This window comes from Tamandua tetradactyla, chromosome 18, assembly GCF_023851605.1.
Source record: "Tamandua tetradactyla isolate mTamTet1 chromosome 18, mTamTet1.pri, whole genome shotgun sequence".
Lineage (NCBI taxonomy): Eukaryota > Metazoa > Chordata > Mammalia > Pilosa > Myrmecophagidae > Tamandua > Tamandua tetradactyla.
The window spans coordinates 66,229,895-66,257,486 of record NC_135344.1 but is presented as its reverse complement, the minus strand read 5'-3'; the positions used below and the strand labels follow the sequence as shown (position 1 = coordinate 66,257,486).

Here is a 27,592-nt window from a genome sequence, read left to right as displayed (position 1 = left end):
CCTCATGGCATAGTATTGATAGACACTGATAACTACATATGCATCTGTGTGTTGGAGCAGAAAACATATTTTGAGTAGAATGACAATGCCGCCAGTGGGTAGGCACTCATCTGTGAAGAGTGGGGTAAGTTGCCATGCAGACAGATGTCCTTGCTGGGCCCCTAATTTTTTCCAAGGAAGTGGCGTTTCTCCTAGTTCAGCTTTGAGCTTCTAGGACAACACAGAATATGCCCCCCTGAAGTTTTCAGTGCATATAACTTGAAACTCACAAAAGCTGAGTTTAGAGAGGCTGTACTTTGAATACCTGGAGTATAGTCCTTCTGGCCCTCTGATCAAGTGAAGTCTGCCTCTGCATCCAGCTGGATCTGGGATGGGAGCTGTAACTTGGCCTAGGTTAACTTCACATCAGTCCCCAGAAGAATGACTTACTGAATTGTGTTTTTAATGCTAAAGGCCTACCTTGCAGAGTGCTTGTTCTCTCATGAGATGCCGATGAGAATATTCAAATTCTGTGTGAACCCACAGGGACACTCTGATTTAGTTTTCATAGCAGCATGAAAAGAAATGAAGTACTGATGCATGCTGGGTGGACCTCAAAAATAATATGCTAAATGAAGGAAGCCAGACACATATTGTCTGATTCTGTTTTTAGGGAACATCCAGAATAGGTAAATCCGTGGACACATAAAATAGATTGGTGTTGCCAGGGGCTAAGGCAAGGGAGTCACTGCTTAATAGGTACGGGTTTCCCTTTGGGGTAGTGAAAATGTTATGAAAATAGATCAAGGTGATAATTGCAGAACATTGTGAATGCGCTAAATGCCACTTAAGCATGGTTAATTTTATGTTATATAAATTGTATCTCAGTTTTTAAGAAATGTTTAGAAAATCAGAAATAATAGACCTTTTTCTCAACCCAGTGTACTGGTTTTGTTTTTATGTCCCATAGAAACTGAAGCTTATAATTTGATAGGCTTCTGCTGGCCAATGGAAAGAGACCCACCTAGATTCAAATTTGAGGCCTACCTCTCCCAAGAGAATAGGACCTCAGATAACCCCGCATTCCTTCATTTCTTATTCCTGCCTTATTCTGAGCTTCATGCATCCTTGTAAACTGATTTGTATTCTCTTTGAAATAAAATAAGATGCAAATAAAATAGAGAAACCTTCTCCCCTCCCCAACTGAGAAACTTTACTGCCTACCCTTATATCTTATTTGGAAGAGAACCTGTGGCCACTTGTAAACTTATGGATTTTTTACTCTTTCAGTTCTCTGAAGTTTGGATTACTGAAATTCTTAATCTATTTTTAAAGGTCTCTATATTTCCGTCACTGTATAATGGCCTTCAGTCATATATTTAACAGTGTAGTTCTGTTTTCCGTATTAGTTTTTTCCCCTTCACAAATGAATGTACCCACAAGTATCCAGTGGAACATTGAACATCCAGGGCAACCAAAGATTTGTAGCATAATGATTTTCAGCCTTGTCTCAATTTTATACTTTGCCACTTATTTTTATGATATAAAAATAAAACAAAATATTTAAATAATTTCACAAATGAAACACTGCTGTAAAAATGTAGTCTCCAAAATAAACTATTGTTCGGTGGGTGGGATCATCACAATAGCTTGAAAAGTCTAGGGTGTTGATGTCTAATGAATGAAATTTGGTGATGTATTTGATAACTGTAATTGAAGTTTGATGACCTTAGAACTAAAAGATGGACTTTAAAAAATAAAATTAGTTGAAGAGTTTGGGGAGCAAGAGGCAAGCATACCACATGGTGGTGACCCCTGCTCTGGGCAGATAAAGGCAGCCAAAGTTTCAGCAGCAGGAGTGTTGAATCACAAAGCGAGCAATGTAGAATGTATCAGAGCCATATTAGTCTATTAATAGTTCTGAAGAGAACCCAGCTCTCATTTGTTACATTGTTTCTGTTAGAAGATGAATTTCAAGTTTTACTGGGGGTGATAATTTTTTCTGCTTTGGCTGCTGTGGCCAGAGTGGATGAAACAGCCCCAGGTTCAGGTTGTTGGCAGGAGAGCAGTGGTGGTGGTCTGAGGTCTCTGAAGTTTCTGTGTAGGTTATGAACTTGGAGGAAACCCCATAATGGCAGGCAGCACTATCTGTGATGATGGGAAAGGGTACTTAAACATGCCTGAGGTTTTGACTGGGACAGCCTCTCAGATAGAAAGGACCACCTGGGACTGTCCATGCACAAAAATGTGTAAAGGCCATGGTAGCATAAGACTAGTAGGGTCAAAGTTAGCAAAGTGAATAACCATATGAAACCTGGTGTAAAAACAAGTGTATTTTTAGTCATTACTGTTATTTGTCATTATGATTAGAGTCACATATTTGATGTTAACATTTCATCTAATTTTTTTTCTTGTCTCTTGTAGTCTCAAACCATGAATTATGTGGGCCAGCTGGCTGGGCAGGTGATTGTCACTGTGAAGGAACTCTACAAGGGCATCAACCAAGCTACCTTGTCGGGGTGCATCGATGTCATTGTGGTCCGGCAGCAGGATGGCACATATCAGTGTTCACCTTTTCACGTTCGGTTTGGGAAGCTAGGAGTCCTGAGATCTAAGGAGAAAGTGGTGAGTGCAGCGCACAGCCCGTTCTCAGGGTGGCAGCGAGTTGGATGGCATAAGTAAGGGAAGAGTCAGGGTGTAACGCTGGGCCTTTTTCTTTCTGAAAAACCTATGTGATGTTGAAGATGGGATATGAGAAATCAACCTCATATTTTGGTTTTGAAGCCAAACTAAAGGAAGTCTCTCCAGGGAAAAAGAGGCTCAAGATTATTTTGATAATCCTATATATTGCAACTGAGAAAAATGGAACAGAGAGGCTATAAATGGGGATGTTAGGTATATTTAGAGGAGAAAGTTTCCTTTTGCTTATATAGTATTTTTAAATAGTTAGGATAATCCCTTCATACTAATTATGATGGGAATTGGCTGTTGTAATCAAGAATACATTAGATACATTAGGCCAAATTAATTAATGCCTCATTTCACTTGTTTATTTGTTTCGATAGAGCTAGAAACTCTTAATTGTAATCTGTATTTTGTTTTTAATACCAGGACTTATCCCTAAATCTGACTCTGAAATGCTAAGATATAGGCTGGTTGGTTTTTGTTTTGAAAGAGATTCCATTCAGAAAGAAGGTATTTGTGTTCGTTTTCCTTTTCTTACATCCTCCCTTTAGGTTATTGAGCAGTTGTAAGTTTTCTCAGTACATCTAAAGTCAGTCCAATTAGGAAATTGAGCTAGGGTTAAAACTTTGCAGGTACATGGTAGTATTTTCCTTTCTACTCTTGCCTCACAGTATCTACCTGAATGATGTAGGGAAATTGTGTCAGGAATTTAAGGCATTTGATTATCTGGTGCAGATCTAAAAGTGCAAGTTAGAACTGCTGGGAAAAGTTGAAAGCACTTGGGTTTTTTCCCCCCCAAGGTATGATCTCATTTCTAGGAGGTATTACAAAATTAGTTTTCACCTAGAGAGCCATGTTTCAGGGGCAGCAGAGTTTATGTGGTCTGGCCTCTGTTCAGAGCTCTATTAAACTGTAGAGTTACCCTTTGGAAATCAAAAACAGAATTTACTTACTGACTTGGAAACTTTCTATTGTGAAACAGTGACATTTTGCCACAGTGTAGCTTCTCTAGATTTTTGTCTTTTCTTTCTGGTAATACTAACCTATAGTATTTACAGATTATCTGTTTTAGGGGTATCAGTAGTAAAATTTCCCATAGATAGTTGTACAGGGATCTAGTCATAAAATCACTTATAAGGCATTATTTCTTTATTGTGACTTGGGTTTTTGAACAGCAGATTGGTTAAGTCTTCTGGCCTTTCAAAGTGGAAACTACAAGCTGATATATATATATATATATATATATATGTACTTCTGCCTCTCAGTAAATAGTGACAGAGCAGAAGAAATTCCTCTTTCTGTGTGCCTCTAATTTAAAAACTAATGTGATTTCTGCACAGGGTTTTACAAATCTTGTGAAACCATTAAATTTTTAAGAAGAGTTCATCCATTAGACCCAGGGAAAGGGAAATTTTTTCTTCTTTCCCACTCCCTCCTTTAGTATCCTAGAAACCTAAAGAACTTGTTTAGGAGGAAGTGTGGCCGTTTGATTTACCAAAAACACAACTTTAAACCGAAACCGTGAATGCTTTGAAACAGTCTGGTAATTTTGCATTAACTATTTGTCTTACTTTATGTCTGTTTGTATTAGAGAAAGCTATTCATCGATTTTAAGCTATGACCCGAGATTTTCAAATAATGTGAACCTGGGAACTGAATTTGACTATCATAACCACCTTAAAAACCATTAGTTAGAGAGAACCAGTGTAATATTTTTCACCTATCATTAGTATGTTCTTATTGGATACTACAGCAGTATCCACAGTATATTTCATAACTCAGGAGTTTAATTTCAGAAGATAAGCCTGTACTTGATGTTTTTAGAGAAGACTTTTGTTGATTTAACACAAAACCAACAATTTGGTTATTTATTGTAGATAAATTCAAAAGGAACTGTTTCATCACAGATGACAAACACCTACACCGGTTTAAGCTAAGAAGGAATTTATGGGCTTGCATAACTGAAGTCCAGGGCATTTGATTTAGTCAGGGCTGTATGTAGAGGCTTTAATGGTATTATCAGAACTCTCTTTCTCTGCTCCCCATATCTCAGCTCTGCTTCCCTTTGTGTTGATTCTCACTAATGCAAGATGGGTCCATACCTCCAGATTCACTTCCCACTTACTCAACAACCCCATGGAAAGAATTTCTCCTTTCTACAGAAACACCAGTATTTTGTTTTCATGTCAGACTTGGTTGACCTAACCATCTCGGAGATCAGTCACTGTAGCTGGGTGAGGAATATATTAATTAGCCTAGCTTGGACAAGAGGCCTGATTCCTGCTCCCTGAGGCCACCTGCAATATGTGGTCTGATAGGGAAGATGAATACATCCCCAGCAAGACATGGGAGATGTTCTTACCCAAAGAATGGCAGGCAAAAACAAGTGTCTGCTACATATAGGATTTCTCAGGGTAAATCAGTTCTGTTTCAACTCTCAGCAATGTATATTAAGCAAGATTAAGCCACAGTGTAGGAAGTGTGACCATATGGGATTGAGTGTGTTTTAGATAGCAGTTTACTAGAATTTAATGCATCAAAATGAATGCCTTTCTCTTTAAACAAATCCTTCCAACTTGGCACTATTTCTTAGAAAAATTTTGGACTATTTTTCCTTTGTTGCCTAAAGAGCTCATGGCATAATCTTTTTTTTTTTGCATGGACAGGCACCGGGAATCGAACCCGGGTCTCCAGCATGGCAGGCGAAAACTCTGCCACTGCACCACCATTGCCCACATGGCATAATCTTTTAAGTATCCTCAATATTGATACATTTTTATGTTAAATTTAATTTGGGGGAAGAATTAAAAAGTCAAGAGAATAAAGTATTCATATTGAAAAATGTCATATTTGGTTCCTAAAAGATGTGAATATAAATAAAGGGCTAATTTTTCCAAGATGGTTAATAAACAGACTCTGAACATATATCCTAAAGAAGGCTTATTCCCTTTTTCCAGCCAAATTAGATAAAAGGATAGCCACCAAAGATGAAAAGTTTTTTAAAAATTTATTTATTAATTAAAAAAAATTTAACAAAATAAAAAATTAACATATATAATCAGTAATTCAGAATATCATCACTTAGTTGCATATTCATCATTTCTTAGAACATTTGCATCAATTCAGATAAAGAAATAAAAAGAAAATAGAAAAAGAAATAAAACGAAAACAGAAAAAAAAGATTGTACCTACCATACCCCTTACCCCTCACTTTGATTGATCACTAGCATTTCAAACTAAATTTATTTTAACATTTGTTCCCCCGTTATTTATTTTTGTTCCATATGTTCTACTCATTTGTTGACAAGGTAGATAAAAGGAGCATTAGACACAAGGTTTTCACAATCACACAGTCACGTTGTGAAAGCTATATCAGTATTCAGTCATCATCAAGAAACATGGCTAGTGGAACACAGCTCTATATTTTCAGGCAGTTCCCTGCAGCCTCTCCACTACATCTTGCTTGAATAACAAGGTGGTATCTACTTAATGTGTACGAATAACCTCCAGGATAACCTCTCGACTCTGTTTGGAATGTCTCAGCCATTGACACTTTGTCTCATTTCACCCTTCCCCCTTTTGGTTGAGAAGGTTTTCTCAATCCCTTGATTGCTGAGTCTCAGCTCATTCTAGGATTTTTCTCAATCCCATGATGCTGATTCTCAGCTCATTCTAGGATTTCTGTCCCATGTTGCCAGGAAGGTCCACACCCCTGGGAGTCATGTCCCACGTAGACGGGGGAGGGTGGTGAGATTGCTTGTTGTGTTGGCTGGAGAGAGAGGCCACATCTGAGCAACAAAAGAGACTCTCTTGGGGGTGACTCTTAGGCCTAAATTGTAAGTACACTTTACCTATCCTTTGTGGGGTTAAGTTTCATATGAACAACCCCCAAGACTGGGGGCTCAGCCTGTAGCTTTGGTTGTCCACAGTGCTTGTGAGAATATCAAGAGTTCAACTTGGGGAAGTTGAATTTCTCCCCGTTCTCACCATTCCCTGAAGGGGGCTTTGCAAATACTTTTCCACTCACTGATTGAATCACTCTGGGATTCATCAGGGCATCACTCTGGACAAACCAACAAAATCTCATGTCCTACCTGATTCCAAGTACTTATGGTGTTCAATCATGCTATCTACATAAGTTATATTAGGAAATGCACTACTCAAATATAAATTTTGTATCAAACATTTTTTGCTTTAGTCTCTCACGTAAGGTGGGATTTTAAGATATTAATTACCGTCTGTTTTTAGCACCTTGCAGTAATGACATTCCGTTGTTCTTCCTCATGCAAAAACATTTTTAAAATTTATACATTTTACTCATTATTAATTAATTATAAATTAATAATTTAGTCACTATTATTATACACTCTAGGCATTCCTAGATTATACCATCTCAATCTTTAACATCTATCTTTCTTTCTGATTTCATTTATGTCCCCAGCCCTCCTCCCTCTATCATTCTCACATGCAGCTTCATTCAGTGTTTTAACATAATTGTATTATAGTTAGGTAGTGTTGTGCTATCCATTTCTGAGTTTTTGTATTCAACCCTGTTGCACAGTCTGTATCCCTTCAGCTCCAATTACCCAGTATTTTACCCTATTTCTATCTCCTGATGGTCTCTGTTATCAACGAAATATTCCAAATTTATTCACTAATGGCAGTTCATATCAGTGAGACCATACAGTATTTGTCCTTTTGTTTTTGGTTAGTCTCACTCAGCATAATGTTCTCAAGGTCCATCCATGTTGTTACATACTTCATAAGTTTATTCTGTCTTAAAGCTGCATAATATTCCATTGTATGTATATATCACAGTTTGTTTAGCCACTCGTCTGTTGATGGACATTTTGGCTGTTTCCATCTCTTTGCAATTGTAAATAACGCTGCTATAAACATTGGTGTGCAAATGTCCGTTTGTGTCTTTGCCCTTATGTCCTGTGAGTAGATACCTAGCACAATGGTATTGCCGGGTCATATGGCAATTCTATATTCAGCTTTTTGAGGAACCGCCAAACTGCCTTCCACAGCAGTTGCACCATTTGAAACTCCTACCAACAGTGAATAAGTGTGCCTCTTTCTCCACATCCTCTCCAGCACTTGTCATTTTCTGTTTTGTTGATAATGGCCATTCTGGTGGGTATGAGATGATATCTCATTGTGGTTTTGATTTGCATCTCTCTAGTGGCCAGGGACATTGAGCATCTCTTCATGTGCCTTTTGGCCATTTGTATTTCTTCTTCTGAGAAGTGTCTGTTCAAGTCTTTATCCCATTTTGTAATTGGATTGGCTGTCTTTTTGTTGTTGAGTTGAACAATCTCTTTATAAACTCTGGATACTAGACCTTTATCTAATATGTCATTTCCAAATATTGTCTCCCATTGTGTAGGCTGTCTTTTTACTTTCTTGATGAAGTTCTTTGATGCACGAAAGTGTTTAATTTTGAGGAGCTCCCATTTATTTATTTATTTCTTCCGTGCTCTTGCTTTGGGTGTAAGGTCTATAAAACCGCCTCCAATTATAAGATATTTCCCTACATTTTCCTCTAACTGTTTTATGGTCTTAGACCTAATGTTTAGATCTTTGATCCATTTTGAGTTAACTTTTGTATAGGATGTGAGATATGGGTCCTCTTTCATTCTTTTGCATATGGATATCCAGTTCTCTAGGCACCATTTATTGAAGAGATTGTTCTGTCCCAGGTGAGTTGGTTTGACTGCCTTATCAAAGATCAAATGTCCATAGATGAGAGGGTCTATATCTGAACACTCTATTCGATTCCATTAGTCAGTATATCTACTTTATGCCAGTACCATGCTATTTTGACCACTGTAGCTTCATAATATGCCTTAAAGTCAGGCAGCATGAGACCTCCAGCTTCTTTTTTTTTTCCTCAGCATACTTTGAGTAATTCGGGGCACCCTGCCCATCCAGATAAATTTGCTTATTGGTTTTTCTGTTTCTGAAAAGTAAGTTGTTGGGATTTTGATTGGTATTGCGTTGAATCTGTAAATCAGATTAGGTAGAATTGACATCTTAACTATATTTAGTCTTCCAATCCATGAACACGGTATGCCCTTCCATCTATTTAGGTCTTCTGTGGTTTCTTTTAACAATTTCTTGTAGTTTTCTTTGTATAGGTCCTTCATCTCTTTAGTTAAATTTATTCCTAAATATTTTATTCTTTTGGTTGCAATTGTAAATGGAATTATTTTCTTGATTCCCCCTCAGATTGTTCATTACTAGTGTATAAAAACACTATAGATTTTTGAGTGTTGATCTTGTAACCTGCCACTTTGCTGTACTCATTTATTAGCTCTAGTAGTTTTGCCGTGGATTTTCAGGGCTTTTTACGTATAGTATCATATCACCTGCAAACAGTGATAGTTTTTACTTCTTCTTTTCCCATTTTGATGCCTTATATTTCTTTTTCTTGTCTAATTGCTCTGGCTAGAACTTCCAACACAATATTGAATAACAGTGGTGATAGTAGACATCCTTGTCTTGTTCCTGATCTTACGGGGAAAGTTTTCAGTTTTTCCCCATTGAGGATGATATTAGCTGTGGGTTTTTCATATGTTCCCTTTATCATTTTAGAGAAGTTCCCTTGTATTCCTGTCCTTTGAAGCGTTTTCAACAGGATAGGATGTTGAATTTTGTCAGATGCCTTCTCTGCATCAATCGAGATGATCATGTGATTTTTCTGCTTTAATTTGTTGATATGGTGTATTATATTAATTGATTTTCTTATGTTGAACCATCCTTGCATACCTGGGATGAATCCTACTTGGTCATGATGTATAATTCTTTTAATGTGTTGCTGGATTCGATTTGCTAGAATTTTGTTGAGGATTTTTGCATCTATATTCATTAGAGAGATTGGTCTGTAGTTTTCTTTTTTTGTAATATCTTTGTCTGGTTTTGATATGATGGTGATGTTGGCTTCATAGAATGAATTAGGTAGCTATCCCTCCTCTTCAGTTTTTTTGAAGAGTTTGAGCAGGATTGGTACTAATTCTGGAATGTTTGGTAGAATTCACATGTGAAGCCATCTGGTCCTGGACTTCTCTTTTTGGGAAGCTTTTGAATGACTGATTCAGTTTCTTTACTTGTGATTGGTTTGTTGAGGTCATCTGTTTCTTCTTGAGTCAAAGTTTGTTGTTCATGCCTTTCTAGGAAGCTGTCCATTTCATCTGCATTGTTGTATTTATTAGCATGAAGTTGTTCGTAGTATCCTGTTATTGCCTCCTTTATTTCTGTGGGTCAGTGGTTATGTCTCCTCTTCCATTTCTGATCTTATTTATTTGCATCCTCTCTCTTCTTCTTTTTGTCAGTCTTGCTAAGGGCCCATCAATCTTATTGATTTTCTCATAGAACCAGCTTCTAGTTTTATTGATTTTCTCAATTGTTTTCATGTTCTCAATTTCATTTATTTCTGCTCTAATCTTTGTTATTTCATTCCTTTTGCTTGCTTTGGGGTTAATTTGCTGTCCTTTCTCCAGTTCTTCCAAGTGGACAGTTAATTCCTGATTTTTTGCCCTTCTTCTTTTTTAATATAGGCATTTAGGGCAATAAATTTCCCTCTTAGCACTGCCTTTGCTGCGTCCCGTAAGTTTTGATATGTTGTGTTTTCATTTTCATTTGCCTTGAGATATTTTCTGATTTCTCTTGTAATTTTTCCTTGACCCATTGGTTGTTTAAGAGTGTGTTGTTGAGCCTCCACATGTTTGTGAGTTTTCTGGCGCTGTGCCTATTATTGATTTCCAACTTCATTCCTTTATGATCCGAGAAAGTGTTGTGTATGATTTCAGTCTTTTTAAATTTATTAAGACCTGCTTTGTGACCCAGCATATGATCTATCTTTGAGAATGATCCATGAGCACTTGAGAAAAAGTTGTATCCTGCTTTTGTGGGGTGTAATGTCCTATAAATGTCTGTTAAGTCTAGCTCATTTATTGTAATATTCCAATTCTCTGTTTCTCTATTGATCCTCTGTCTAGATGTTCTGTCCATTGATGAGAGTGGGGAATTGAAGTCTCCAACTATTACGGTAGATATGTCTATTTCTCTTTTCGGTGTTTGCCACATGTATTTTGGAGCATTCTGGTTCGGTGCATAAATATTTATGATTGTTATGTCTTCATCCTGAATTGTTCCTTTTATTAGTACATAATATCCTTCTTTGTCTCTTTTAACTGTTTTACATTTGATGTCTAATTTGTTGGATATTAGTATAGCCACTCCTGCTCTTTTCTGGTTGTTATTTCCATGAAATATCTTTTCCCAACTTTTCACTTTCAACCTATGTTTATCTTTGGGTCTAAGATGTGTTTCCTGTAGACAGCATATAGATGGGTCCTGTTTTTTAATTCATTCTGCCAGTCTATGTCTTTTGATTGGGGAGTTCAGTCCATTAACATTTAGTGTTAGTATTGTACCGGTAGTACTTTCTTCTACATTTTGCCTTTTGGATTTTATATGTCATAGCTAGTTTTCCTTCTTTCTACCCTCTTTTCCACACCTCTCTCTTCTGTCTTTTCTTATCTCTCTCTAGTGCTCCCTTTAGTATTTCTTGCAGAGCTGGTCTCTTGGTCACAAATTCTCTCAGTGATTTTTTGTCTGAAAATGTTTTAATTTCTCCCTCATGTTTGAAGGACAATTTTGCTAGGTATAGAATTCTTGGTTGGCAGTTTTTCTCTTTTATTAATTTAAATATATCATCCCACTGTCTTCTCGCCTCCATGGTTTCTGCTGAGAAATCTACACTTAGTCTTATTGAATTTCCTTTGTATGTGATGGATTGCTTTTCTCTTGCTACTTTCAAGATCCTCTCTTTCTCTTTGACCCCTGACATTGTGATTAGTAAGTGTCTTGGAGTATGTCTATTTGGATCTGTTCTTTCTGGGGTATGCTGCACTTCTTGGATCTGTAATTTTAAGTCTTTCGTAAGAGTTGGGAAATTTTCAGTGATAATTTCCTCCATTAGTTTTTCTCCTCCTTTTCTCTTCTCTTCTTCTGGGACACCCACAACACGTATATTGTGTGCTTCATATCATTTAATTCCCTGAGTCCCTGCTCATATTTTTCCAGTTTTTTCCCCTATAGTTTCTGTTTCTTGTTGGATTTCAGATGTTCCCTCCTCCAGTTCACTAATCCTAACCTCTACCTCTCAAAATCTACCATTGTAGGCTTCCATTGTTTTTTCATCTCTTCTACTGTGCCTTTCTTTCCCATAAGTTCTGTGATTTGTTTTTTTCAGACTTTCAGTTTCTTCTTTTTGTTCATTTCTTGCCTTCTTCATATCTTCCTTCAATTCATTGATTTGGTTTTTGATGAGGTTTTCCATGTTTGTTCGTATATTCTGAATTAATTTTTTCAGCTCTTGTATCTCATTTGAACTGTTGGTTTGTTCCTTTGACTGGGCCATATCTTCAATTTTCTTGGTGTGATTTGTTATTTTTTGCTAGTGTCTAGACATTTAATTACCTTAATTAGTTTATTCTGGAAATTGCTTTCACTTCTCTTACCTAGGGTTTTCTTGCTGGATGAATTTGTTGTCTGTCTGTTCTTTGACAGTCATTTCAACTTTTTCTGCACTTCAAGCTTATGTTTTGTTTAACAGAGGAGAATTTTTCGGTTTTTGTTTTCTTGTTTCTTGCCCTGCTTCTATGGTGCCTTTCCCCGCCCCCACCCTTAGGAGGGTCTACGTAGGTATTATAGACCTCAGCTGGGTTTTCCCAGACTAAACTGGCCTCTTGTCAGGAGGAAAGAGTCACCTGCGTCAGTTTTCCCTGAGGCAGCAGATTAAAAGACTTTCCTGTGACGCCTCTGGGATCTGTTTTTCTTATCCTGCCCAGTATGTGGCGCTTGTCTGCCTGCAGGTCCCACCAGCATAAGATGATGCGGTACCTTTAGCAGACTCTCGCTGCTGCGGCTGTGGTAGAGACAGAGGAGAGGTTGTAGGCTGGTTTTAATGGCTTCAAATTACCAAACCCTGGTGTCTGAATTCCTTGAGGGAGGGATTCCACCTGAGTTGGGCTTCACCCTGCCCCTGGAGAAGGCACAAGCTCGAGACAAGCCCTGAAAGGAGCTTGTTTCTGCCTATGCCTGGGGCAGTTGCAGCCTGAGAAGTCCTGCTGCTGAATCCAGAGGCAGTCAAGCCTTTGTAGAAACACAGCCACAAAAACCTCTGTCTCTTTTCTTTTTTTCTTTTTCTGTTAGCCCAGTGAGCGACCTCCACTTTGACCAGGTTCACCTGTGCTGGGGGCCTATTTTTAGTAGTCAGAATTTGTTAATTAATGCCACATTTGTGTTTGGACTCAGCCCCTGCTGCTGTTAAATTCTCTTTCCTTTCCCCTCTGGGAAGTAGCCTGTGGGGGAGAGGCGCTGGCCACAGCAACATGGAGAACTCATGGTCTGGGGGGGCTTACAGCCAGTCTAGCTGGTCCAGACTGGGGTACGCTGTGTGTCCGGTCACTGACATGGCTCAGGAGCTGTTCTGTACTGTTTCTGGTTGTTTAGTAGTTTGTTCTGGAGGACGAACTAAAACGCGCACATTGCTAAGCTGCCATCTTGGCCACACCCCCCCAAAGATGAAAATTTTGAAGGATACTGTTAATATGAATCTGTTGTGCTTTTTAATTAAAGGTAAATTTAAATATTTCATGTTCATTAATTGTTAATAACCTAAACAAAAGAGTTGATAGAAGAAATCAAGCAAAAATAATTATTTTAATTATTTTATTTTTCCAATTTATAGTTGAAGTCATTTAGTAAAGCCTAAAATTTGGGATTATGGGGCTAATTTAGTTTTTCCCTACCTCCTTGTTTTATAGCCCAAGGAAAAATATTTTCTTTTTCATTTCTCACATATCCTTTTTTTTTAATATATATATATTTTATTTTTTGCATGACCAGGCACTGGGAATCGATCCTGGGTCTCTGGTATGGCAGGCAAGAATTCTGCCTCTGAGCCACTGTCACACTGCCCTCACATAACTTTTTAAGTGAGAAAACAATCTTCCTTCCTGTAATTGTGGAAGAAGCTGCTATTGTTTGTTGCACATGCTTGAGAAATCTTATGTGACTCTAAATGCTTAAGGTAACGTCTACCAGTTTATTGTAAAAGGTTTTTAAAAAATTTATCTGAAAGTATATTTATTGTAGTACTTGATTTTAGAAGAGTTAGAAGTTGCCTGCCCCTATATTATAAAGCATTAAAAAGTTTGACTGGAAAATGAGTTGGGTTAATGTTTGTCCTATGGAAATTGATTTATGCAACTTTTTCTTTAAAAGAATAAAAGAAAAATTTTTTTAACATAGGAGTTTTTTTAAACAATCATTTAAGAAAATGTCAACCTAGTTTTTTTTTTTTTCTGAATATGATGTTACTTATTCCTTCCTGGTTCTCAGGTAGACTGAATTGCCTTCAATGACCAGGTCTGAACAGCTTAGCCTCTGGTGTGAAGGGATAATTGGTCCTCAGTGGGCAAAACTGTAGTTTGTCCCCCGCTACGCCCGCCCCCCACTCCCCCCATGGTTCATGCAGAGTTCAACACATTTAGGTTGTAGACTGTTCTGTTTTCCGTCTTTATTATCTTCTCAACAGTTTAAAACTGGAGTTTAAAAATGTATCCATAAGAGTTTTAAAAGTTAATGTTCATTTATTACTGTAATGTATTTTAAAGTATGTATGTACAATCTATAGATAAACAATGGCATATTTTGTGATATAGTACTTAATGTTATATACAGACAGTCCTCACTTTGCCACAGTAGTATGGACCATAAAAATGTTTAAAATCTTATTTTTTGTAAACAAACAGACTAGTCACTACCGTACCTCAGGACTTATCAAGCTACAGTGATTAAGACAGTATGGTATTGATGAAAGAATAAACAAATAGATTAATAAAATGGAATAAAGAACCCAGAAATAGTCACATAAACCCAATCAGCTGATCTTTGACAGAGTAGTAAGAGCATTTCAATAGAGAATAAATAGTCTTTTTCAAAGAGTGGTTTTGTAATAACTGGACATCTACATGCAAAAAAATGAATCTAGACACAGGCTTTACATCTTTTACAAAAATCAACTCAAAATGAATCATGGACCTAAATGTAAAATACAAAAAATGGTTAGAAAATTGCATCAGAGAAAATCTAGGTGACCTTGCAGTTGTCTATAACTTCTTAGAATCAACTCCAAGAGCACAACCATGAAAAAAATTCATGCATTGGACTTCATTAAAGTTAGAAACTTCTACCTGTGAAGGACTTTGTTAACAGAATGAAAGACAAGCCAGAGACTGAGAAAATATTTGTAAAGCACATACCAGATAAGGATTTGTATCCAAAATATTCAAAGAAATCTTAAAGCTCAGTAATAAGCAAACAACCAACCCAATTTAAGAATGGGCAAAAGAACTGAACAGATGCTTGTCCAAGAAGATAGACAGATGGCAGATAAGTGTGTGAAAAGATGTTCAACATCATATGTCATAAGGGAATTGCTACTTAAAACAGTGATGAGAAACCATTATTCCTGTTAGGATTGCCAAAATTTGGGAAAAAAAAAAACGAAACAGTGACACTGCCAAATGCTGGTGAGGATGTAGAACAAGAGGAACTCCCATTCATTGCTGGTGAAAATTCACACTGGTACAGCCACTTTAGAAGCCCTTTGGGCAGTGTCTTAACAAAGCTAAACATAAGCTTTCCATATGACCCAGCACTCACATTCCTAGGTATTTCCCCAGAACAGTTTTGAAAACTTAGGTCTACACAAAAACCTGCATGCAAATGTTTCTAGCAGCTTTATTCACAGTTGCCCAAAATTGGAAGCCTAGTCTATAGGTGAAAAAATAAACTGTGGCACCCCCATTCAGTGAAATATTATTCAGAAATTTAAAAAAATGAGCATTCAGGCCAGGAAAAAAACATGGAGGAGGCATATATATATTGCTTAAGTGAGAGAAGCCAGTCTGAAAAGACTATATACTGTATGATTCCATTGTGAAAAAGGCAAAACTGTAGAGACAGTAAAATGATCAATGGTTGCTACAGGTTGCGGTTGTATGAGAGAGATGGAGGAACGAGTGAAATAGATAGAGCTCCAGACATTTTTAGAGCAGTGGAACTATTCTGTATGATACTGTAATGGTGAATACATGATATATGGCATTTGTCAAAATCCATAGAACTCTACAATAAAAAGTAAGCCCTAATGTAAACTATGGACTATAGTTAATAATGCATCAGTGTTGGTTCATCAGTTGTAACAAATGTACCATACCAATGGAAGATGATTGTAATAGAGGAAACCGTGTATATGGAGGGTTGGGGGGAATATGGGAAAACTCTCTACTTTCTGTGCACTTTTTCTGTAAACTAAAACTGCTCCAAAAATAAAGTTTAAAATAATAATTACTGACCAGGAAAAAAAAACAACTTATCAAGGGTAGTTTGAACAGTGCTTGAATAGTGAACATGCTGTCTAGGGCTTTGGTGAATTGTCATCCTCTAAGTTTGGCTCTACTTCTAACATTTTATTTCATCCTTAGAGCTTTCTTTGTAGTGAAATATCTGAGGGTTGCTTTAATGTGAAGTTTTTTACTTGAGTCACTTCTTCAGAGCCATCTTTGTCCTTTTCGTCACAGCTACTTTCCTTGGATAACATCACCCTTGCTGGATCCACATGACCAGCTATCTTGTCTCCTGAATGGTGGCAGACTCACCATTCCCACCATCAGCTATTTCTTCTATAACTGTTTACATTTGACTTGAATTTTACATCCAGCGCTGTCACTCCCAGTTTCTTTACTGCACTTTGACTTTCTTGGCCAATTTCCTTTTTCAATTACCCATTTTTATAAAATGTCTCATGGGTTTACCACTGGGAAACAAGGAGGCAGCACAACCAGATGCTCTGCTGTGTGTGAATTGAATGACAGGTACATAGTGACCAGTCCCAGACAGACTTTGAAGAAGAGACATGGTTTGCACTCTGTTTACACAGTGATTTGTGGACAAAAGAGCTAGCAGTAAAATTTGTACTTTATGCACTTACAGTTAATACACTCTGATAACTGAAATTCAGTATGTGTGAACATGTTCAGATGTTTCTTGGTGATAACATTTCCCACATTTTACAACAGCTGGAAGATTAAATTTAAAATGTTTATATATTGTAATAATACCTTTTAAAATATATTTTATTTCAATCTCGTTACTTTTTTCCCCAAAATGTGTTTTTTTTTTTTAGGTATGGGATTTGTGGTGTCTCTCTGTATCTGTAGCTCTAAAGAACTTTGAATCAGAATTGGCTTAAGTCTTGAAGATGATTGTATAATGATAATAGCTTTCGCAGTGTGACTGTGATTGTGAAAACCTTGTGTCTGATGCTCCTTTTATCTATGGTATGGACAGATGAGTAAAAAATATGGATTAAAAATAATAATGGGGGAACAGATGTTCAAAAAACCTTTTAGATAACAAAGGCACATTTTGTTGTTATTTATATAAATCGAGTATTTATTGTGCTAGATGTGGGGGATACAAAAAGTTCTAGTTTTCATACTCAAGCCATGTATACATAAAAATATAAAAATGGCTTTCTAAATTAGTACTGACTTGGAATTTTGTTAACAGTTATCCTCCAAATATTAAACACTGATAAGTACAATTAAAAAAAAAATAGAATTTAGCTTAGGAACCCAGAAGTTAGGCTTAGCTTATTTTTTAGATCAAATGAAAGACTCTTTTAATGCAAAATCATACTCTGTTTCTCCCATTAGATTGACATAGAAATCAATGGTGATGCAGTCGATCTTCACATGAAATTAGGTGACAATGGCGAAGCTTTCTTCGTGGAGGAGACTGAAGAGGAATATGTAAGTTCTGATGGGTCATATCCATTTAACATATTTTGTGTTTGACTGGCAAGTCATCACCCCAAACAGAAATGTTCTATTAGTTTTCATGGCTGGTGTTCTAGTTTGCTAGCTCCCAAAATGCAATATACCAGAAACAGAATGGCTTTTAAAAAGGGGAATTTATTAAGTTACAAGTTTATAGTTTTGAGGCCGCGAAAATGTCACATTAAAGCAAGTCTATAAAAATGTCCAAATTAAGGCACCCATAAGAGGTTACCTTTGCTCAGTAAAGGCCAGTGAAGTTCTGGGTTTCTCTCTCAGCTGGAAAGGCACATGGCCAAGTTTGCTAGCTTTCTCTCCCGGCTTCTTATTTCATGAAGCTCCACCAGGGGTGTTTTCCCTCTTCGTCTCCAGAGGTCTCTGGATGCATGAACTCTAAAGCTTTTTCTAAATTAATACCTCTTAAAGGGCCTTCAGTAAGCCACCCCACCTTGAATGAGTGGGAACACATCTCCATGGAAACCATCTAATCAGACATTACCACCCACAGTTGGGTGGGTCTCATCTCCATACCCAACTCCTGTGTATGTACTCATTAGAATGGTGGTAAACTGTTCTTGATTTAATGTAGATCTTTTGTTGTTGTTGTTTTTAATTCTTAGAAAGTGGTGTCATCTTTTTCCACAAAGAATAAAATTTTGGATGGCAGAAATAAGCTTCAAATTATTAAAGAAACAGGGTGATCTTTTTTGGTTTTGAACATGAATTGCCAGTTTGATGTTATAAATTCATAAAGAAAAAATTTACCAAAAAACAAATAATAGTAAAAATGAAATTGTGCTTATTATTTTTTAGTTTAGAGGGAAGCCTGCAACTTAGTTACCAGTATGAAAGGCAGCAGTGAAAAAGTGTAATTTATGGAGGGACGCTTTATCAGACCAGTGATTGTCCTCGTACCTTATCTACTTGTTTGCATGTATTTGACCTAAACAAAATTTTCACTCAGTAATCAAAGCAAAGGGCAGAATGAAATATAATAAATGGTAGTTGTCCCAAAGATGAAACGTTCTTGATGTTTCTTAAAATCATGCACAATCCATAATACTGACAGAAAATTTATATTTATCAGCAGATATGTTCAGTGAGAAGACTGGGTTCTTTTTGTAAATTACTTCCAATACAATGGCTAGTCAGGCACTCCACTGTGGATACCCCAGGCTCTGTCCAGGGGGCCTACTGGAGCAGAGGGCTCTGCCTCTTGTCATGCAGCCCCTTTCCACCACATTGGAGATGAAGCTGGGCCTTGAGCTTACACGTACATATTCCCACAGCTTCTCAGAATCCTAGTTCTCAGTGGTCTCTGCTGATGATTCCTTTAAGAAGTAGGCTTAGTCCCTCTAGCCTCCTATATTCTGGAGCAGCTAGAAGGAAAAATATGAAAGGATTGTATGGTAGCCCATGACAGACTCTGGGATCTGTTCTGTAACTACTTGTTGAAGAATGTTTCGAAAGCTATTGCTTTTTTATTTCTTTGCTTTGTATATATGTTATACAATAAGAAAAGTTTTTTTTTTTTTTTTTTTTTTTTAAAGTAGCTTAGCAAGATCAACTGGGAAAGGGTCAACTTTCCAGCCTCTTTTTTTTTTCCTTTTCCATGAATTACCAAACTGACCAGATTTCCTCTAGTGTAATGTGCTTCTCTTTAAAATAAAAGCATTTGCTAATTCATCCAACAAACATTTGAGTTAATTACTCTACACCACATGCTGTGACTAAAACATAGTCCCTATTCTCCAGGAACTTAGAGAGCTATAAAAATTACCAAAAGAAACTATCTGGCTTCCTTTCATTGACTTTTTTTTCCCTCAAACTTTTCTCCTTTAACCATATGTCATCAGCACCCCTTTCAGATGAATAGTTCTAGATCTAAGTCCATCCTTTTAATAGCTACACGATATTCCGTAGTATGGATATATGACAGTATTTAACTGTCCTCATACAGATAGACATTAGGGTTATTTTCATTTTGGGCCCCTACAGACAATGCTATGATAACCATCCTTATTCGTATTTCTTGATATTTCCTATGTTCTTGTGCTCCCCCCCACCCCCACTATAGGATAGATTCTTAAAGGAAGGTTGCTAAATATTTTGCTTTTAAAAATTTGTAGGTAACCAGAGGCATTTTTAGGACATTAAGTTTGCTTAGTTCCTGTTATTCAAACTTTGAGTTTCTAATGACATTATAGACAATAGAATGTGATTCCAATTTCTAACTACCATTATTCTAGAGAAATCTTACATGATATTTGATATCGTAGAAGTTTACTTAAACATATGTCCATGCTGAGCCATAAACTTTTAATTCAGAAGAAATTCTTAGAAATAGGGAACATCACCAGAGACAAAACAGCTTCCAAGATGTACAAGTAAACTATGTTTATAACAAAGACCATTGATTTGAAAGGCCCTAGAAGTCGGAGCTTCAGACCCTCATTCAGGTGCTCAGGGACACGCAAAACAGTATCTTCATCATCACAGTTTCTCTCTAAATGTGCATTGCTAGTGCACACAAAACAAATTTCACCTGCAGGGTAACATGTTTACCAAAGCCAAGTTCCAGAGCTTAATGAAAAACAAGTATGGGGAAATGCAAAGGTAGTTCAGTGGTAGAATTCTCGCCTGCCATGTGGACGGGTTCAATTCCCAGCTCATGTCTTTAAAAAAAAAAACAGAAAAACACATACATACAATTATGGAAACCCACATATTTTCAGAAGTGTTATGTAAAAACTTGAGGGCATACAACGGTGGCTCAGTGGCAGAATTCTTGCCTGGCATGCCAGAGACCTGGGTTCAATTCCAGATCTTGCCCATGCCAAAAAGAAACTTGAGTAGTCTAAATTGTATCAGGTTAATATATATCTCTGTAAATAACCTTCTATTTTCCCTTGTGATACAAAGGAACGAATCAAATGACTAAATTTAATTTAGATGTAACACCTAGATTTAATCATTTATTTGGTATTAAATTAGGGCCATCTAAATACTGGGCCATCTTTGTTAGTTTAGAGTTCCTCAACAAATATTTTAAATATTTTATAGCTTAAAAATTCACTAATTTCACTTGTTCCAGGCTATTATTGCTAATAGAACTGCCTTCCTCCACCTTCAGTTAATTTTGGCAAAACATAAGCATAATCCATTCTAAATTTTAACTTAGTTCCTCACCTGACCTACTTTTTTTGCTGTCCTTTGTCTTATATAGTCTGTGTTCTTAATTTCTGCATTCTTTATCCTGTTCTAATTATTGTTTGTAAGTTCTTGACAGAGTCCTTTGTAAAGTCTTGTGTGAATGCTGCTGCTATGTGAACTTCTCTTTACAGAGAATTTAATTGGCTCCACTTTAACTAAAGCTGTTGTGTTCCATGGTGACGTAGCATAGCAGTTCCTCCAAATTGATTCTATTACATGTACTGAAATGAGCTAACAATTAGCCGTGTGTAACAGAGTAAAGGTATTTTCGGAGGTGAATGTGGAATGGCTTAGTTGAGTGTGTCTTTATCCTTTGGGAATAATTTTTCTGTCACTGTGAAATCTTAAATTCAGAGAATGAATTACTGTTTTGATTTGCTTTTCAGTTTGTCATGATCACCTTTTCTTTCTCCATGTTCTCTTTAAGGAAAAACTTCCCGCTTACCTTGCCACCTCGCCAATTCCTACTGAGGATCAGTTTTTTAAGGAAATTGATATACCTTTGAAATCAGGTGGAAATGGGCCATCTCAGAGTTCAGACATCTCACACATCTTAGAAACGGAGACAGTTTTCACTCCGGGTTCTGTGAAAAAGAAAAAACGAAGGAGAAAGAAATGTAAACAAGACAGTAAGAAGGAAGATCAAGCCACTTCTCCTACTGCAGAAGATGCCTTTGATGTGGATTTAAGCTCTGATGATGAAAAGGGAGCAAGGTAGAAAACTCAGTCTGGAAAGGGTCTTTCTATGCACTTGCCAGGCAGGCCACTTGGGCTGTTGGCACACTGAGGGGAAGTAAGAAGCTGCTGTTTTCTTTTATGGATATATAATGTGAAATTTGGACCTACTTCCTCCATTTGGTAGTTTAGTATGGCATTTTCTTTTCTCCTTTCTGCAACTCTGAAAAATTTGCCATCAGACATCCTTCTGTGGTACTAAAATACTATTTGTAGCAGACTAGCAATGTATCTTTCTTCATCCTGCAAGTTTCCAGAAGCCAAGTAAGCCAATGCAGTAAGTCTGAATTTGCAGCTGGCTCATGGTGAGCAGGGACACGTGTGAGCACCACATCAGTGCAGTAGTTGAGTTGCTGGTCCACCTGTATGTTTTCACTGCAGCTGCTGAAAATAGAGTTGTGCTCTACTTCCTGAGAAAATTAGTGTTCTAGAAAAGAGAGAAAATAATAATACATCTCTCTCTCTCATGTGTATATATATATATATATATATATATATATATATATATATGTATAATACTTGGTAACAGATCCCAAGTGTAAACTTTACCTTGATCTAGTATTTTTTATTTGCCAAGCTTTTGTTTTAAGTGGTCAAACCAGGGGGCAGAAATTAGTGAATAACATAGCATATTAATCCCTTTTTGAAAAAACTATTAACTCAGTTTCTAAAAATTTTTAATCTTGATTATAAATCTAAAATGAAATATTACATTTGGTAGCAATTTTTAATATATTGAATATTTTTCTATCCATCTTTTAATTTTCATCAGCTGTCTTATTGGGGGTATCCCTTCTCATGCTTCCCATACTAATTTAATTTTAGTTCTAATAGAGTGCAAAATTTCTCTGTTGGAATTAAACAAACAAAAGATGGAGGCAACAGTATAAAAGTGCTTTTGACTGTACTGATCAGTGTAAACTACATGATGCAGTTGAAAAATCTTGAGTAAATCAAAATTTAAATAATAGTTTTTTGTCACTGAAAATAACTACCTGGGAAGAGCTTAATTACAAGTGTTCTTTTTATTATAGAGTTACTTTTATATCATTGATTACCAAATGATTTTAACCTAATAAAAAAAGTATGGCCATTTCTTAAAAAGAGATGTTTTTCTTCCTGTTTTCAGTCTCCTTAGAGTTATTTATCCTAACTTTCCTTAGGAGAATAAACTGGGAGAATTTTTTAGATCCTCCATTGCTTGATTTCAAGGCTGAGAACATTATAAACAATTCATTTACAAGTTTTTTCTTCTTATAGAATATATATACCTGGGCAAGAAATAAGTGTTCCTTTAAGAAAAATTTGCAATTCACACTCATCTAAATCTTATTTGAATCAGCATTGCAGTGCTCCCTTAAGTACCTTAGTTCCTGAAAATATTTTGCTGACTAAAATTCAAGATCTACCAAAAAGTACACTATAGTAACACTTTTACCTCCAAAGTAGATTACTTTTTGTTGACATACGTCTTTTGTTAACGTGATAGAGCAAAGTTTAGAGCTCCTGAGCAACCTGTGGCTTTAAGTTGGAAAATGAAAACATTGTAAAGTCCCCTCATAAATGCATGAGACTCATTACTTACTTTAAAGGAACTGTGTGAATGTTGTAAGTACTTTTCCAGATTGTGCACAGTGCTGCATCAACCAGGTCTGTTGGTTAGTGCACTAATTTGGTTGGTATCTTATCTTTCTGAACCAGACCTTGCTTGCGTGGTAAGTAGACCATGTCAGCACACGTCAACTAGGACCTGTAATGATTTTCAGGAGCTTTGGTGGTTTGCTTTTTCTTTAGGTCACCAGGAAATATAGATGCTGCCACTTGGAAGAACTGCACACCCCCACCCCCCACCCCCAGATCTCCTTTAGGGCAGAATCTGTTTAAGTAGCAACCGACAGAAATTAAGACTTTTCAAAAAAAAGACAAAATTTAAACAGTTGTGAGGGCCCAGGTTATATACTGGAAGAGGTGATATAAAAGGTAGATATCTGGGACCTTTATAGTTCTGATTATTGAACAGTAGCTTCTTGATTGATCAAGGGCCTTCATTTCTTTTATTTCTTATTTTTTATATTTTTATTATAAGCAGTAAACAAACATACAAACATTCTTTACATGGTCACAATCAGTGGCTTACAATATCATCACATAGTTGTGTATTCATCACCATGAACATTTTTTTGACCATTTGCATCTCTCCATCCAGCAAGAGAAAGGAAAAAAAACTCATATATGTCATACCTCTTACTGCTCCCTTTCATTGACCACTAGTATTTCAATCTAACTAAATTTATTTTAACCTTTGTTCCCCCTATTATTTATTTCTTATCCATATTTTATGCTCATCGGTCTATACTGTAGATAAAAGGAGCATCAGACACAAGGTTTTCACAATCACACAATTACGCTGCAAAAGCTATTATTATATAGTCATCTTCAAGAAACATGGCTACTTAAACCCACAAAAGATAGGTCAAGTCTACTTAAAATTTAGGCCTAAGAGTCACCCCCAAGAGAGCCTCTTTTGTTGCTCAGATGTGGCCTCTCTCTCCAGCCAATATGATGAGCAGTCTCACCACCCTCCCCCTCTCTGCGTGGGACACGACTCCCAGGGGTGTGGACCTTCCTGCCAACGTGGGACAAAGATCCTGGAATGAGCTGAGACTCAGCATCAAAGGGCTGAGAAAAACCCTAGAATGAGCTGAGAATTAACATCAAGAGACTGAGAGAACCTTCTCGACCAAAAGGGGGAAGAGTAAAATGAGGCAAAGTGTCAATGGCTGAGAGATTCCAAACAGTCGAGAGGTTATCCTGGAGGTTATTCTTACACATTAAGTAGATATCACCTTGTTGTTCAAGATGTAGTGGAGAGGCTGGAGGGAATTGCCTGAAAATGTAGTGCTGTGTTCCAGTAGCCATGTTTCCTGATGATGATTGAGCAATGATATAGCTTTCACATTGAGACTCTGTGAATGTGAAAACCTTATGTCTGATACTCCTTTTAGCTACTATATCAACAGAAGAGTAGAACATATGGAATAAAAATAAATAACAGGGGAAACAGATGTTAAAATAAATTCAGTTTGGAATAGTGGTAGGTGAAGGCGAGGGGTAAGGGGTATGATACGTATAGTTTTTTTTTTCTCTCTTATCGTTTAATTTCTTTTTCTAAATCAATGCAAATGTACTAAGAAATGATGAATATGCAACTATGTGATGATATTAAGAATTACTGATTTTATATGTAGAATGGAATGATTTCTAAATGTTTTGTTAGTTAATTTTTTTTTAGTTAATAAAAAAAAAGAAACATGGCTACTGGAACACAGCTCTACAGTTTCAGGTACCTCTAGCCTCTCTAATACACCATAAACTAAAAAGGGGATATTTATATAATGTATAAGGATAACCTTCCGACTCTGTTTGGAATCTCTCAGCCACTAACACTTTATTTTGTCTCATTTCTCTCTTCCCCCTTTTGGTCAAGAAGGTTTTCTCAATTCCTTGATATTGAGTCCCAGCTCATTCTAGGATTTCTGTCCCACATTGCCAGGGAGTTTTAACACCCCTGGGAGTCATGTCCCATGTAGAGAGGGGGAGGGCAGTGAGTTCATTTGCCATGGCTGAGAGAGAGAGGCACAAAAGGAGATCCTCTGGGGGTGACTCTTAGGCCTAAAAATTTTAAGTAGGCTTAACCTATCCTTTGTGGGAATAAGTTTCATAGGAACAAACCCCAAGATGGAGGGCTCGCTTGATTTGGTTGTCCCCACTACTTGCGAGAATATCAGGAATTCTCTAAATGGGGAGGGTGAATTTATCTCCCTTTCTCCCCATTACCCCAAGGGGACTTTGCAAATACTTCTTTATTCACTGTTCAGATCACTCTGGGATTTATTGGGGCATCACTCTGGACAAACCTACAAAATCTCATGAAGGGCCTTCATTTCTTAATCTATACAGTAAGAGTATTGAATTACCTACGTTGAATTACCCTTGCAGTTTAACATCTAGATTCTAAAATGTAATAGGGGGAAAGATGTTTAAGGTCAGAAGTATTAGCAGCATGTTAAAGAGAGAAAAAGACTAGGAAGTGAGTTGCTTTGGCAGTTGTAAGATCCAAGGGTTAGGTGGGACCAGAGAATTTGCACTTTTCAGATGTCTTACTCTCTAGCACTACCACTTGGGAAAGAAATTCATTTTCTAGAGAAGATACCTAAAATGAGTTAAATGGGATACTAATGACACTATTTAGTTTTTAAAAATCTTATTAGTAGAATTTAGATTAATTGAAGCTTCTTGAAAAAGGTAAGTCAATGAAGGAATGGCTCTTTAAATCAGGTTGTTGTTGCATAAGTAGAAGAAGCTCATTTATGGAAATTCGAAAGCTTTTTAAACTCCACAAACTTGTTGAAACTGCACCAAGCAAGTCTCTCTGCTTTCTAAAAACAGGTGTCCTCTCGGCACAATTGGACTTTTGATCTGAATATAGCATGGAAGCCAAGTTTGCCCTTCAAGGATGTATGGATGTGTGTGTGTGTGTGTGTGTGTGTGTGTGTGTGTGTTAAAAACATTGTACCTAGGCATAATTAGCCTTTTGAAAGGAAAGGACTTTTCAAATTGCATGGTGCTCTGTTACAGCCTTTAGCGGAAATATACAAAACACACCATTGATGAAAATATTTAAAGTACCCAGCAATAGCAGAAATGGAGAAGAATCAAGAGCACATCATCAGAAAAGTCTCAACCTTTAATCCACCAGAGCAGACTTGTTGAAAAAGCAGTGTCTGGGAGCTAAGTCTAAGAAACCTGAGACTTTTCATAGACAGTGCCCCCCCCACCCCCCCACCCCCATGGGCTTCTGTGGTTTGCAAGAGATTCAGAGTGACATGGCTCTTACAGCCTTCTCCCTACCTTTCCTCCCTTTTATTTCTGAACGAGTAAACAGAACTTCACAGAGCTCCTTTCAGTCTTGTTAGGGAATATCGGTTATGGGAAATGTCCTGTATCCAAATGCAAACTGAGATCATCAGCTGTACTGAAATGTATCAGTTTATATTCTGTCCTCTAAGATTGGGGATAAATAAATTGTTAACAGAGTTGGTGATACTTGATTATGGTAGTTGACAACCCATCTATCTCTTAAATGCCCCCAGTTAAGCAAATTAAAAGTCATTTAATATCTGTAACTTGAATAATTTATGGATGTAATATCCTACATGAATAATTCAGGCTATTTTAGTTTTCTCTTGGCTTTTCTCTACTTGATAAAAAGGGAGGTTAATTTGCATACAGTAATATTCAGGGATCTTAATTGTGTAGTTTAATGAATTTTGACAGTTGCATGCATCTGTAACCTCTTTTGAATCGGAAAAATACTAATTTACAAAGTCATGCAGAATTTGAAGATGTCTAATGTTGAGGTGCATTTGTGGAAGCTAAATAGCTCTATAAACATTTAGTAGGAACTTCAGCAACTGTAACTCCTACCCCCAAGACCCTACTAAATAAAGTTGCATTTTCAGGGTCTGTTTAGTTGGTCCCCTCTTCTAGGCCATATGTGCCATTTTTAAAAGTGCTGAAATGGATTTTAGAAGTCCTGTTTAATAGGAATCTCAGGATTGAACAGAACCTCAACATCAGAAACCTTTGCCATCACTTTAATGGGCCTAGACTAATGGACTCTGTTTTTATCCAGATATGCCCAGACCATTCTGTGTCTTCCCAAGGCTGTAAATTTCTAATGCTGCCTGATCTCTGTCTTACAGTATTTTACTAAATCCAGTTTGCTTTGCTGACATAACTTTTGACATAATTTTTATACTGTAGTGAAATATGTTCCAAAACCCAAATATTTGTAATATGAACATTTCTTTTGCTTTTACTTTGTTCTTTCAAACCACTTTGACCTATATGTATAGAAATTGGTCAAGCTGTATGTCCTTTCAAATTTGATGGGTAAAGAACTATTCAGAAGGATTTCGTTTTCCCCTTCTTTCCTTTCCCTTACCATTTGATTTTACTTTCTTAGGAAATAGGGTATTTTTTTACCTAGATACCTGCCTTCC

The 27,592-nt window shown here is 36.9% G+C and overlaps 1 protein-coding gene across 6 annotated transcripts in view; it reads left to right on the top strand.

The window, feature by feature from the left end:
* LPIN2 (lipin 2) overlaps nucleotides 1-27,592 on the top strand; it is a 141,347-nt gene that overhangs the window by 90,211 nt on the left and 23,544 nt on the right. For 5 of the 6 annotated variants that reach the window (XM_077135880.1, XM_077135883.1, XM_077135881.1 and 2 more), the window contains 3 exons: nucleotides 2,404-2,604; nucleotides 17,460-17,555; nucleotides 21,220-21,506. In XM_077135880.1, the coding sequence (XP_076991995.1) occupies nucleotides 2,404-2,604; nucleotides 17,460-17,555; nucleotides 21,220-21,506 (584 nt within the window). Of the gene's footprint in view, nucleotides 1-2,403; nucleotides 2,605-16,927; nucleotides 17,082-17,459; nucleotides 17,556-21,219; nucleotides 21,507-27,592 lie in introns of those variants that run through there. The other variant, XM_077135884.1, reaches the window with a different exon arrangement.